This window comes from Salmo trutta, chromosome 38 (assembly GCF_901001165.1).
Source record: "Salmo trutta chromosome 38, fSalTru1.1, whole genome shotgun sequence".
Lineage (NCBI taxonomy): Eukaryota > Metazoa > Chordata > Actinopteri > Salmoniformes > Salmonidae > Salmo > Salmo trutta.
The window spans coordinates 5010040-5022686 of NC_042994.1; the positions used below are offsets into that span (position 1 = coordinate 5010040).

At 46.5% G+C, this 12647-nt stretch overlaps 1 protein-coding gene and 1 non-coding gene across 2 annotated transcripts in view; both read left to right on the top strand.

The window, feature by feature from the left end:
* Nucleotides 1–12647, top strand: part of LOC115177859 (RNA-binding protein 20) — an 80535-nt gene that overhangs the window by 64897 nt on the left and 2991 nt on the right. Inside the window, exons 7-13 of the mRNA XM_029738852.1 lie at nt 7392–7538; nt 8859–8990; nt 9119–9198; nt 9371–10097; nt 10202–10985; nt 11155–11265; nt 12226–12347. Of these exons, the coding sequence (XP_029594712.1) occupies nt 7392–7538; nt 8859–8990; nt 9119–9198; nt 9371–10097; nt 10202–10985; nt 11155–11265; nt 12226–12347 (2103 nt within the window). The remainder of the gene's footprint in view (nt 1–7391; nt 7539–8858; nt 8991–9118; nt 9199–9370; nt 10098–10201; nt 10986–11154; nt 11266–12225; nt 12348–12647) is intronic.
* On the top strand, nt 7694–7827 carry LOC115179045 (small nucleolar RNA SNORA18). The gene has a single exon (XR_003872809.1). It is a non-coding gene; the product is annotated as a small nucleolar RNA SNORA18 (small nucleolar RNA).

Sequence of the window (12647 nt, forward strand, 5' to 3'; positions counted from 1 at the left end):
TCCAGATCCTTCTTTGGCGTTCATAGTGGAGGTGGACGCGTCCGAGGCTGGGATAGGAGAGGTGCTCTCTCAGCACTCGGGTACGCCATCGAAGCTCCGCCCCTGTGCCTTCTTCTCAAAGAAGCTCAGCCCGGCGGAGCAAAACTATGACGTTGGGGACCGGGAGCTGTTGGCTGTCATCAAGGCCTTGAAAGTGTGGAGACATTGGCTTGAGGGGGCTAGACACCCTTTTCTCATCTGGACTGACCACCGCAATCTGGAGTACATCCGGGCAGCGAGGAGACTGAAGCCTCGCCAGGCAAGGTGGGCCATGTTTTTCACCCGTTTTGTGTTTACCCTTTCCTACAGACCAGGCTCCCAGAACGTAAAGGCAGACGCATTGTCCCAGCTGTATGACACAGATGACGTACAGAGGACGTACGAGGACGTACAGAGGACGTACGATCCCACTCCCATACTCCCCGCCGGTAGTGTGGGAGCTGGACACGGACATAGAGCAGGCGTTACGTGCAGAGCCCGCTCCTGTCCAGTGTCCCGCTGGGCGTCTGTACGTCCAGTCTGTTGTTCATGACCGATTGATCTATTGGGCCCACATGTCACCCTCCTCTGGTCATCCTGGGATTGGTCGGACAGTGCGCTGTTTGAGCGGGAGGTACTGGCTAAGGATGTGAGGGTTTATGTTTCCTCCTGCTCGGTGTGCTCCCAGTGTAAGGCTCCTAGGCACTTGCCCAGAGGTAAGCTACACTCCTTACCCGTTCCACAGCGGCCTTGGTGGCACCTGTTGGTGAATTTTCTGACTGATCTTCCACTCTCACAGGCTAACACCGCGATCCTGGTCGTTGTGGATTGTTTCTCTAAGTTCTGTCGTCTCCTCCCTCTGCCCGGTCTCCCTACAGCCCTACAGACAGCGGAGGCCTTGTTTACACACGTCTTCCGGCACTAAGGGGTGCCTGAGGATATAGTGTCTGATCGGGGTCCCCAGTTCACGTCTAGGGTCTGGAAGGCATTCATGGAACGTCTGGGGGTCTCGATCAGCCTTACTTCAGGGTTTCACCCCGAGAGTAATGGGCAGGTGGAGAGAGTGAACCAGGATGTGGGTAGGTTTCTGTGGTCCTATTGCCAGGACCGGCCGGGGGAGTGGGCGGCGTTTGTGCCCTGGGCCGAGATGGCAGAGAACTCGCGCCGCCACTCCTCCACTAACCTCTCTCCCTTCCAGTGCGTACTGGGGTACCAGCCGGTTCTGGCGCCTTGGCATCAGAATCAGACCGAGGTTCCTGCGGGGGACGACTGGTTCAAGCACGTTGAGGAGACATGGGAAGCCGTCCGTGTCCACCTTCAGCGGGCAGTGACACGCCAAAAGAAGAACGCAGATCGCCACCGCAGTGAACACCGGGGGACCGGGTCTGACTCTCGACCCGAAACCTGCCCCTCCGCCTGCCCTGCCGGAAGCTGGGTCCACGGTTTCTGGGGCCATTTAAAGTCCTGAGGAGAGTGAACAAGGTTTGTTATAGGTAACAGCTTCCACCCGATTACCGTATTAACCCCTCGTTCCATGTGTCTCTCCTCAGGCTGGTGGTGACTGGCCCGCTCCAGGAGTCTGAGGTGTGGGAGGTTCCTCCGCCCCCTCTGGACATCGGGGGGGCTCCGGCGTACTCCGTTCGCTCCATACTGGATTCGAGGCGCCGGGCAAGGGGCCTTCAGTATCTCGTGGAGTGGGAGGGGTACGGTCCGGAGGAGAGGTGCTGGGTTCCGGTCGAGGACATGTTGGACCCTTCAATGCTGCAGGAGTTCCACCGTCTTCGTCCGGATCGCCTTGCGCCTCGCCCTCCGGGTCGTCCCTGAGGCCGGTGTTGACGCGCTGCTGGAGCTGCTCGTCAAAGGGGGGTACTGTCACCACTTCCGTCGAAGTTGGTCCCTCTCCTTGTTCGGGCGGCGTTCGGCGGTCGACATCACCAACCTTCTATCTATCGCCGATCCACTTTTCATTTTCCATTGGTTTTGTCTTGTCTTCCATCACACCTGGTTCCAATTCCATTAATTACATGTTTTGTATTTAACCCTCTGTCCCCCCCTCATGTCCTTGTCCGTAATTGTTTGTTGTAGTGCTTGTGCACAGTATGCTGGTATTTACCGGGTTTTGTTTGACCCATTGATTGTATTATTCTGTTGACGGTGGTTTATGGTTATTAAACACAACCACTGTAAATCAGTTTCCGCTCTCCTGCGCCTGACTTCTCTGCCGCCAGTAGCATCGCATTACCAATTTGTAAGTCGCTCTGGATAAGAGCGTCTGCTAAATGATGGAAATGGAAATTACACATGTTTACGAGATGTGTAAATCATCTGCCATTTTCAGCCTCCACACACTAATCAACAGCAACACTCCAGTCCATCCACAGCTGTTGTAGATCAGCTAAATTAGTAATATACACACTAACAATGTCCAATGTCAACGTAAGGACCTTTTGGTCCTTTTGGGGATTATGGCTTGAAATAATATATTATTTTAATCTGCAATACACTACAGTACATAGATTTATAGTAAAGAAATTGTCTTTAACCACTGATACAATGTCAGGCCCTTCCAATGGTTAAAATTGAAGCAAGGGGTAATGTCATTGCTACTGCGGGTAGCCTAGTGGTTAGAGCGTTGAGCCAGTAACCGAAAGGTTGCTAGATCGAATCCCCGAGCTAACAAGGTAAAAATCTGTCGTTCTGCCCATGATCAAGCCCACTGTTAACCCACTGTTCCTAGGCTGCCATTGTAATACAAATTTGTTCTTAACTGACTTGCCTAGTAAAATAAAGGTTAAATAAAAAAAATGCTAGAGCTGTGTTTAAGAAGTGTTGACACCTTTCCACAGCCCAAGAACATTTACACTGTATGACCCTCAAGTCAGGGGTAAGGCTCAGGCTGTATAAAAGTATGAACAAGTCTAGCCCATAACCACTGATACAAGGTCAGACAGTCATCCTCCTAATGGTTTATGACTAGGGTAATCTGATCCAAGATCTGTGATTTAGAAGCATCAACATCTTCCCCAAGCCCAGAAACAGATACTGTTTGACCCTCAATTTATGGATCCAAAGGATGTAAAAGCATGAACAAGTGTCCAGATCGCTGGACCACATATTTACAAGGCAAACACTCTGACTGATACAACCCCGATGACCGGCCGGACCGGTGGCAAGACTCTTGTTCCCTCTTTCACCTCAAGGACATTAACAGCCTGTTGCTGTCTATTTTTGTAGCTGTTTACTGACTGGGCTGCTGTGACCTTTCGTGTGTGTGTGTGTGTGTGTGTGTGCACGCTAGCTAGCTAGCTTAGCCTAGTGGTAGTTGGCACAGAGCCGCTAATAGAATTATCACTCTCATATCTGAAACCGTTAAAATCAGGTGGCGTGCCAGAGGCAGTTAAACGACAGTTATTTAACCCTGTAGGCAATCAGGGCTTTGGATAGATTAACATTGGGGATAGCGGATTAGTCTAGGGTAGCAGCACAGTAGCAATGTTCTTCACATAAACTACCTACTAATCTTGGGGTGTAACATCTTGGTTCTAATCTTGTGGTGTAACATCTTGGTTCTAATCTTGTGGTGTAACATCTTGGTTCTAATCTTGTGGTGTAACATCTTGGTTCTAATCTTGGGGTGTAACATCTTGGTTCTAATCTTGTGGTGAAACATCTTGGTTCTAATCTTGTGGTGTAACATCTTGGTTCTAATCTTGTGGTGTAACATCTTGGTTCTAATCTTGTGGTGTAACATCTTGGTTCTAATCTTGTGGTGTAACATCTTGGTTCTAATCTTGTGGTGTAACATCTTGGTTCTAATCTTGTGGTGTAACATCTTGGTTCTAATCTTGTGGTGTAACATCTTGGTTCTAATCTTGGGGTGAGGGAAGGATTATAGGGTAGCAGCATAGTAGCAATGTTCTTTTGACACAACTTTCCCAACTCATCACATCTACTAGTATGGTCTAGTTTTCTGTCTACTATCAAATGTAGCAGTGTTCCTTAGTGGAAATAGGTAGCTATACAGATACACTGGTAAGAGTTCCCCCATTTTAGCCTGTGACCTGGTGTATAGGGACCATCAAGCACAATGCAAGTTTGATTTTCTTAACAAGACAGTTAAGTTAGTTTACAGAAGATCGTTGGGCATTACTCAAACTCGCATCAGGGACGTTACGGGGGTGCTAGATTTCCTCTGTACAAGTTCCTTATAAAAACAACACCATCCCTGGCCCTGGCTACAGTTACTGACAGGCCCAGACCCAGGAGAATCAGATCCCAGACTGTCCCACATGTGTGTCTGTCTGTCAGGCAGGCTGGACGGCCCGTCACTGGGGTAGAATCATGGTTCTCTGGGTAGTATCATGGTTAAGGACAGTTTAGGCCCGTCAGGCTTAGGGTTGCAAAACTACCGGTAATTTACATAAGTTAACAGAACTTTCAGTAATTTTGGTAATTAACAGGTAATCTCTGGCAGTCTATGGTAACTTTGGTAATTTATACTCGAATAACCTTTTTTTAAAGTAGTCATTTTTTATATATGTATCCATATTGTCCAGTTTCAAGAGAGAATAGCCTAACTAATGAAAAAAGCTTCTAATCAACAATAGCATTATTTTCAATTAACTCTGCAACTCTTCCAACTATTGACTTTTTCACAACTGCCACTAGTTTGGCGACAAAACATTTACAACAAAGACATATTGGCATAGTAAAATAAATAACTGTGTGTAAAAATAAATAAAGGATACTTCATGCTGAAATGCTCATATTTAACACCAATGGTATTCACTAAGTTGATGGTTTATATTTAGCATGTTGTACAGCTTTGTCATTCTATTTCTCTGTTTTTAAATCATCTTATTTTATTATGTTAGAGATAATCTTAAATACCGTAATTTCCGGACTATTGAATAGCCTCAGAATTGCTTCATCCGATATTGGATCGTTTTCATTGTCGCTCTCGACACTTTCATCCGGAGGCAAATCCCCCGCTGAGCCCTCTTCAACACGCAGCAGTCCGGCCTTTCGAAACCCGGTGATGATAGTGGATTTTTTGACAATACTCCACGCTGTCTGGACCCACTGGCAGACTTGACCATAAGTTGCTCTTCGCATGCGGCCCGTTTTAGTGAAGGATTTCTCCCCACTTGTCATCCAAGCCTCCCGCTGAACACGGAGGCCACCTTAAATGCACGATTTACACTGATGTCGAGTGGCTGCAAATACTTTGTTGTGCCCCCAGGAATCAGGGTGACAAAATGACTACCGTAATCAGAATGATGGGAAGTTTGAGAGCGCTCGATTTAATCTAAACAGTAAACAAAAATAGTTGTTTGACCTTAACCCGTTCGGCAATTTCATTGGTCTAATGAAAGCTTCATGCCGCCAAAAAACTGAGCACGTTTTTGGAGAAAAAAAATTCAAAGCTGGAAAAATCCATATATTAGCCGCGTCATTGTTTAAGCCGCGACATTCAAAGCCTGGGAAAAAAGTTGCGGCTTATAGTCCGGAAATTACGGTACCTAAAAAGGCCACTATAAAATTCCATAAATGCCTTGAAAGTTACCAAAATTCTGGTAGTGTACTGGTAAACTTAGAAAGTTACCACTAATATACCCTCCCTTTGCAACCCTAGTCAGGCTACAGTGTTGTTCTTACATGTAAAGGGAATATTCTCGGAAGAAATCCAGCACTACCGGACATTTTACAGAAGGCAGAGAGGACAAAGGGTAGAGGTAAGAGGGGAACTGTCTATCAGGCTAGCTGGGTAGCCCGTCTCTGGGGTAATGTCATGGTTACGGACAGATCAGGTCTGATAGGCTGCAGTGTTGTTGTTCTTATAAATCTGATCTGAAGAAATTCAGCACTAACTGACATATTGTACAGTAGAGAGGGCAGAGATTAGGGGAGAACATGGAGGGATTTATGACCGTCCTGGGTAATATCATGGTCACCCAAAACCCCGGGCGTCAGGGACTGTCTGTCAGTGCTGTTTTATGTGACACATAAACACATTTTGCTTTGAAGTGATCTGAAGGTGAAAGTTAGGGTTAGGAACGATCCCGGTTTGGCCTGGAATTTCCAAATCCAAATCAAATCAAATTGTATTTGTCACATTCTTTGTAAACAACAGGTGTAGTCTAACAGCAAAATACTTAGTTACGGGTCTTTTTTCCAACAATGCAGAATTAAAGATTACAGATACATAAAAAATAAAGATATGTTGAATGTCTTCCTGTAAGTGAACATTAAATGTCTGAGAAGTGTACAGTACCATATGTTACTGTACATCCAGTGCTGTATCAACTGAACAACACAGTGGTTGATATATTCCATAGGTTGACCCACGATGCTGATTCCCATTACATCTGGTGTCCTAGCTGTTAGGGAAAAGTATTGACGCCCTCTTCATTCACTTACTTTGTTGGCCATTAGTCAGTCAGACGAGAAGCCAATGGTTTTTACCTCAGAGCAGAGTGCTGCCCCTGGGTGTAAGTTTCACCACTCTGAGGGAGGAGGTAGGAGGAGAGGAGCAGCAGGGCTTGCTATTTTTATTATATTTTACCTTTATTTAACTAGGCAAGTCAGTTAAAAATTCTTATTTTCAATGATGGCCTAGGAACAGTGGGTTATCTGCCTTGTTCAGGGGCAGAACGACAGATTTTGTACCTTGTCAGCTCGGGGATTCAATCTTGCAACCTTTTGGGTACTAGTCCAACACTGTAACCACGAGGCTATGCTGCCCTCTGGCAATCCAGAGGGATTAGTGACAAAGATGACTGGGATGTGTGTGTGTGTGTGTGTGTGTGTGCGTGTGTGTGTACATGGTCAGCTGACATGTTCCCAAATCCAAGCGAGAAAGCTCTCATTATCATTGTCACGCTGTCACGGCGATCGTGTCACTTCACCAGGGATCTATTTATATCAGAGCCACTGAGGTGGAGGGATACGCTCTAAGAGTGGAGGGATACATCACATTCTGTAGCTGAGTGTGAGTGATAATGTTGAAGTGCTTTGACATTAGAGAGGAAATAGTTCCCCACAGTCTAGTCTAGGTCTACAGTCTGTGGCTGAAGTAGGTTCAAATATTTTCATTGACCTTAAAAGTCTTCCAAAAAGAGGGAAGAAGACAGCAACAGCCTAGAATGGACTGCATTTCTGTCTGATCATTTCTCAGATCATTTTGCTGTTTTCTTAAAAGCGGACATGTTTTTTCATATTTGTCATTTTAGATAAGAGCATACCTGTAATTGATTATTTTAATCAGACTTTTACTAGTGTAAATAATCCACGAAATACAGTGAAATATTACACGAATTGTATGATGTTTTAACAGTAATAAACATACTGATGCATTTTTCTCTTTATTTTAGCCATTTCCACCCAGGAAATCAATCACAGGACGGGTCGTCCACATCTGCAACCTCCCCGAGGGCAGCTGCACAGAGAATGATGTCATCAACCTGGGACTGCCCTTCGGGAAAGTCACCAACTACATCCTCATGCGCTCTACCCACCAGGTACAGTACAATGTTATTCTCTCCAAACACAAGCACACAACGCCAAACACAAGCACACAACTCCAGTCCTCCAGTCCCAGAATGGCCAAAAAGTGAGTTCGTTTTTGGTCTTACCTGATGATTATTAAAAGATTAATTAAACGATTAACTTAATGACTGAGGCCTATCCCGACAGACTCCTCACAGTGAGCCCTAGTCGTTGGAAATGCCTCAAAGAACAAACCTGTGGTTTCGCTTTACCCTCACAGCTACTGCCATTAGCCCTGTGGGATATCACTGCAGAACAAATACTCACTAATGTATACAGCACCACTAAGGAGTCAAGTCACACTTCAATGAACAAAGAACTGCCATGGAGAAACGCAAACCAAAGGACGTGTGGCCCTTTGCGAACGTCTTGAAATAACCCTCGGTTACCCTCACTAACGTCTACTGCTCTCCTGTGGAGTCTAGTCACAATATTAGTCACATATATTTGTTGGGAGAAAAGGGTCAATGCCCTTGACAACTGGAGCAGTTCTCTAATGTCTTGAAATACCCCTGTGTTGCTATGGACCAATACCCCTGTGTTGCTATGGACAAATACCCCTGTGTTGCTATGGACCAGTACCCCTGTGTTGCTATGGACCAGTACCCCTGTGTTGCTATGGACCAGATGAATTGTTTCCACTTCATATTATCTTGTAATACGAGAAGATGCCTTTTTCTCATGGACCATTTTCCATTGTAATGTGATAATGATGTATTTTTTCCTACGGTCCATCCAACCATTTTATCACAGAACATGATGTCTCACTCAGTCTCTAGAATTTCATTTATCAGACACTGTATTAAAATGACTCATTAATGTCACCCACGTCACATTCAAGGGGCTCGACTACACTAAAATCATGGGTGTTGGTTACCCAGAAATGTATCTGAGCAGATTGTAACTGTCTTTTTGATTTATGATGCCAATGAAATATGATAACCTGGCTGGGATATAGAAGATTTGCTCGCACCTTGTTTGACATATGTTATTGCAAAAATGTTATTTGAAAAAAAGGACGTTAAACTGTCACAAACAGTTGTCTAACACTGGTGTCTTTCTCTCACTCCACTCAACTGCCGTTGTGCCCTTTAGCAAGGCACTTAAGCCCTAAAGTCTGCATGGGGTGTTGCAGCCTGCACTGTGAATACCCTCTGCGCAAACATCTCCAACCTGTGTGTGTGTGTTTGCCTTTTGAAGGGGTTGGGGTAAATGTAAGACACATTTTCTTGGACTGTAAGGGAAAATGGATCAATAAAGTATTCTTCCTCTTCCTCTTCTTCACTCCACAGGCGTTTGTGGAGATGGCGTACATTGAGGCGGCCCAGGCTATGGTTCAATACTACCAGCTGACTCCAGCCACGATCAACGATCAGAAACTACTGATCAGGATGTCCAAGAGATACAAGGAGCTTCAGCTCAAGGTGAGTTGTACTGGGTTGACATTGTGGTGTTGAAATGTTTATTACAGTTGTTATTTAGCTCACACCAACTGTGTTCTGTATCTACTGTACAGTATCATATTATGGTGTAAAACGCTCTGTTCATACAGAAACCAGGTAAAGACGTTGATTCAATCATCCAGGATATCAACTCTCTGAGGGAAAGGGACGAGATGCAGGAGAATGATCAGTAAGGCGACTTGTTTCATTCTTTCCTTGTACATTTTCTTAGCGGCAATATTTTGTTGTAATATGCGATTGTCTTCTTCGATCCCCTGAAGAAGACGACAAATAATGGATGAAATTATCCAACACTACTTCCTGACTACAAACTGCATATTAATTCTATTATTTCCTCCCAGCTACATGCCAGAGAGAGCGCGGTCCCGTAGTCCTATCAGCCGCTCTCTGAGCCCTCGCTCCCACAGCCCCAGCTTTACCTCCTGTAGTTCAGCCCACAGCCCGCAGGGGGCACCCTGCCGAGGAGGCCCGGAACGGGGCTCCTGGACCGCCAAACACATGAGAAAGGGGGATGAGGCCAGAGAACGAGAGAGGGAAAGGGAGGAGGTGCCATGGAGGAACGGAGGTACAGAGGATGACGACAGGCTGAACGGGAGGATGCAGGATCGACGGAACAAGCCGTACCTGAAACCCTCCGACCGAGACCGGATCAGTCCCAGATCAGCGGACGAAAGAGGAGGAGGAAGTGGGGAGGGGATGAGGGGGGGAAACAGGGGGGGAGACTGGTACCCCCACCCGCGGGGTAGCCCTCAGGGGATGCCCCCCTTCCCTTCGTACAGGAACATGGATGAGGACTCCTACAAAACACAACACGTGTACAAGTCAGAGAAGCCCATGAGGCCACAGTACCAGAGACATGAGGAGGGGAGAGTCATGTCAAAGAGGAGGGATGGAGGGGACTACCACAGATCCAGACACTCAGAGTCAGAGCTGGGAGAGGAGTCTCTACCCACCAGGACAGGAGAAGACAGAAGACAGAGAGGAGTGTCCCCGACACGGGGAAGGAGCAAGAAACCCACCATGAGACACGGAACGGAGAAACTGGAAATAGAGATTACTGAAAATAACGTAAGTGCTAGGATTTTTTTTTAAGTAAGTAAGATTTATACGTAAAACAGAAGTTGGACATGTACATTATATCTTATTTACAAACAAATGCCGTATCATTACAGGGAGAAACCGCTGAGGATCAGCGATCCAAAGAGAAGTCTGTTTCTCCTCAACGAAGTGGCAAACATGAGAGTGAAAAAGACAGCGAGGCGGAGGAGTGGGAGAGTGGGGACGACACGGAGGGTGAGTGCTGGTACCCCAAGAACATGGAGGAGCTGGTCACAGTGGACGAGGTAGGAGAGGACGACTCCATCATCGAACCGGACCTCCCTGAGCTGCAGGAGCATGAGGACGTGTCAGCCTCAGACCTCCACAAGGATCCTACGGAGGAGGAGGAGGAGGAAGAGGGGGAGGCTCCACGATCAACCTCTACCCCCAGTCCCAGGCCCTGCTCTGAGAAAGAGTTAGCCCAGAGAGAGGATACTGAGTTGGGCAGAGGAGGTGGGGTAGGTGGGGGGGTGGATCCTACACCTACAGAGGAGAAAGATGGGGAGATTAGCACAAACCCCAGCCCCACAGACCAGTCACTGCCACAGCCACAGCCACAGCTACAGTCACAGCCACAGCCACATCCACAGCTACTCATCCCAGTAGCCTCAGAACAGCTCAGTTCAGATCTGGATGATTTCCCCAACCCAGAGTTCAAGGCAGCCTTGGAAGAGACGTGTTTGGAAGCTGAAGTACTGAAGAGTGGAGCACCGACGCAGGAGCTGGCGCTAACCAATCACGCTGGTGCGTGTGAAAGCAGCAAGACCCAGGATGTAATACACAAGATGGAGGACGTGGGGAGGGAAGTAACGGTCATGGAGCCAGACATACAGCAGCACAAGGCTGAGACTCCTAGAGGTACAGAACATTTGCTCTCACTATGAAATAATATGTCCAGTATTTTACTTCCTGATAAAATAAGCCAGTATCGGGATTTTGAATCGTCATCCATGTTTCCTGTTTATTATTGGACAGATGTTATTCTTCTAGATTTTATAGGTAACTTAAGTTCACTTGTCATTTACAGTCATCCAGAATTCAACACATGTCCCACGTCCTATGAACCTGATAGACATATGGGCTCCCTCACCTTCTAGAGTGCAGGAGAAGATTATCAGTGAACACAGCATCCCTCTGGGTAAGGACCAAATTACGTTTATTTACATGAAGTATTGTTGTTGTATGTATGCTATCTGCAATGTCATTTTAAGTCCAGTAGCAATTGCCCCTTGGCCTTGGAGACAAATAAAGCTTATTGAATATAATATGATTATTAATCAACAACCAGTGAAAGAGCGCATGTGGTAGCTTCAGCTGGCCACTTGTTGAGAGCAAGGTGTTAAACGCACCCCTGAGATGTGTTTATTTAGGCCTGGAATGACATAGGCACACACAACACATGACTTACTGTGCCTCGTTGGTGAACGCTACACATGAGTGGACTATGATGGCCTTCGAGTGTGTCTGTGTGTGTGTGTGTGTGTGTGTGTGTGTGTGTGTGTGTGTGTGTGTGTGTATACGCGGGTGTGTGTACGTGGGTGTGTGTCAGTGTATGTGCACCGTGTGTGTGTGTGTGTGTGTGTGTGTGTGTTTCACAGCCAAATGCTACGGTCATTCACAATTGAGTAGTGTCTGGCTGCAGTGTTGTGTTCTCCCATGAGAGAGCCTGTGACAGTGCAGCTGATCTAGATCAGCTCGAAGAGTTGACAACTTCCCTCTGTCACACTGACAACAAGGCTACCAATGAGGGGTGGAGGGGCCATGCTGCCCGCTGACTTTCCTCCTAGCTGCCTCTGTTGCAGACCTGGGAGTTAGCCCTGGGTAACCTCTCTAGCCAGTCAGTTACATTGGTAACACTACATTACGTTACTCTAGTCTCTGTGTAGTAACACTCTAATCACATTTGTAACAACTTTTATTAAGAGTTCTAGAGGTACGTGGGCTGTGTTCTGATTGGTCTGATGCTGTTGTATGGTCGGGGATTCTCTTTTCTAATTGGTCTGCGGCTGCTGAAGGGGTACATGTTCTATTCTCTGATTGGTTTGTGCTGTTCTAGAGGTGTATTAGCGGTTTTCTGATTGGTGTGTCGCTGTTCTAGGGGTGGAGTTCATCGTGCCCAGTACGGGGTTCTACTGTAAGCTGTGTGGCCTGTTCTACACCAGCGAGGAGACAGCCAAGACCTCTCACTGTCGTAGTACTGTCCACTACAGGAACCTTCAGGTACAGCAACACATTTACTATTAACATAGGTCATTCTAATTAGACATGGTTATGAGGAAGAGGAGGAGGAGGAGGAGGAAGAAGAGGAGGAGAAGGATGAGGAGGAGGAGCAGGAGGAGGAGGAAAAAGAAGAGAAAGAAGGAAGGGGATGAACGATGATGATCATGATGATGAAGATTTTGATAGCAGGAAACACTAACCCTCTCCATCGTTAACTTACACTACCCCTTGCAGAAGAGTCATGAACATATGTGTGACATGTATTAGTTATTACGGGGAACGCTTGGAAGCTTATCACTC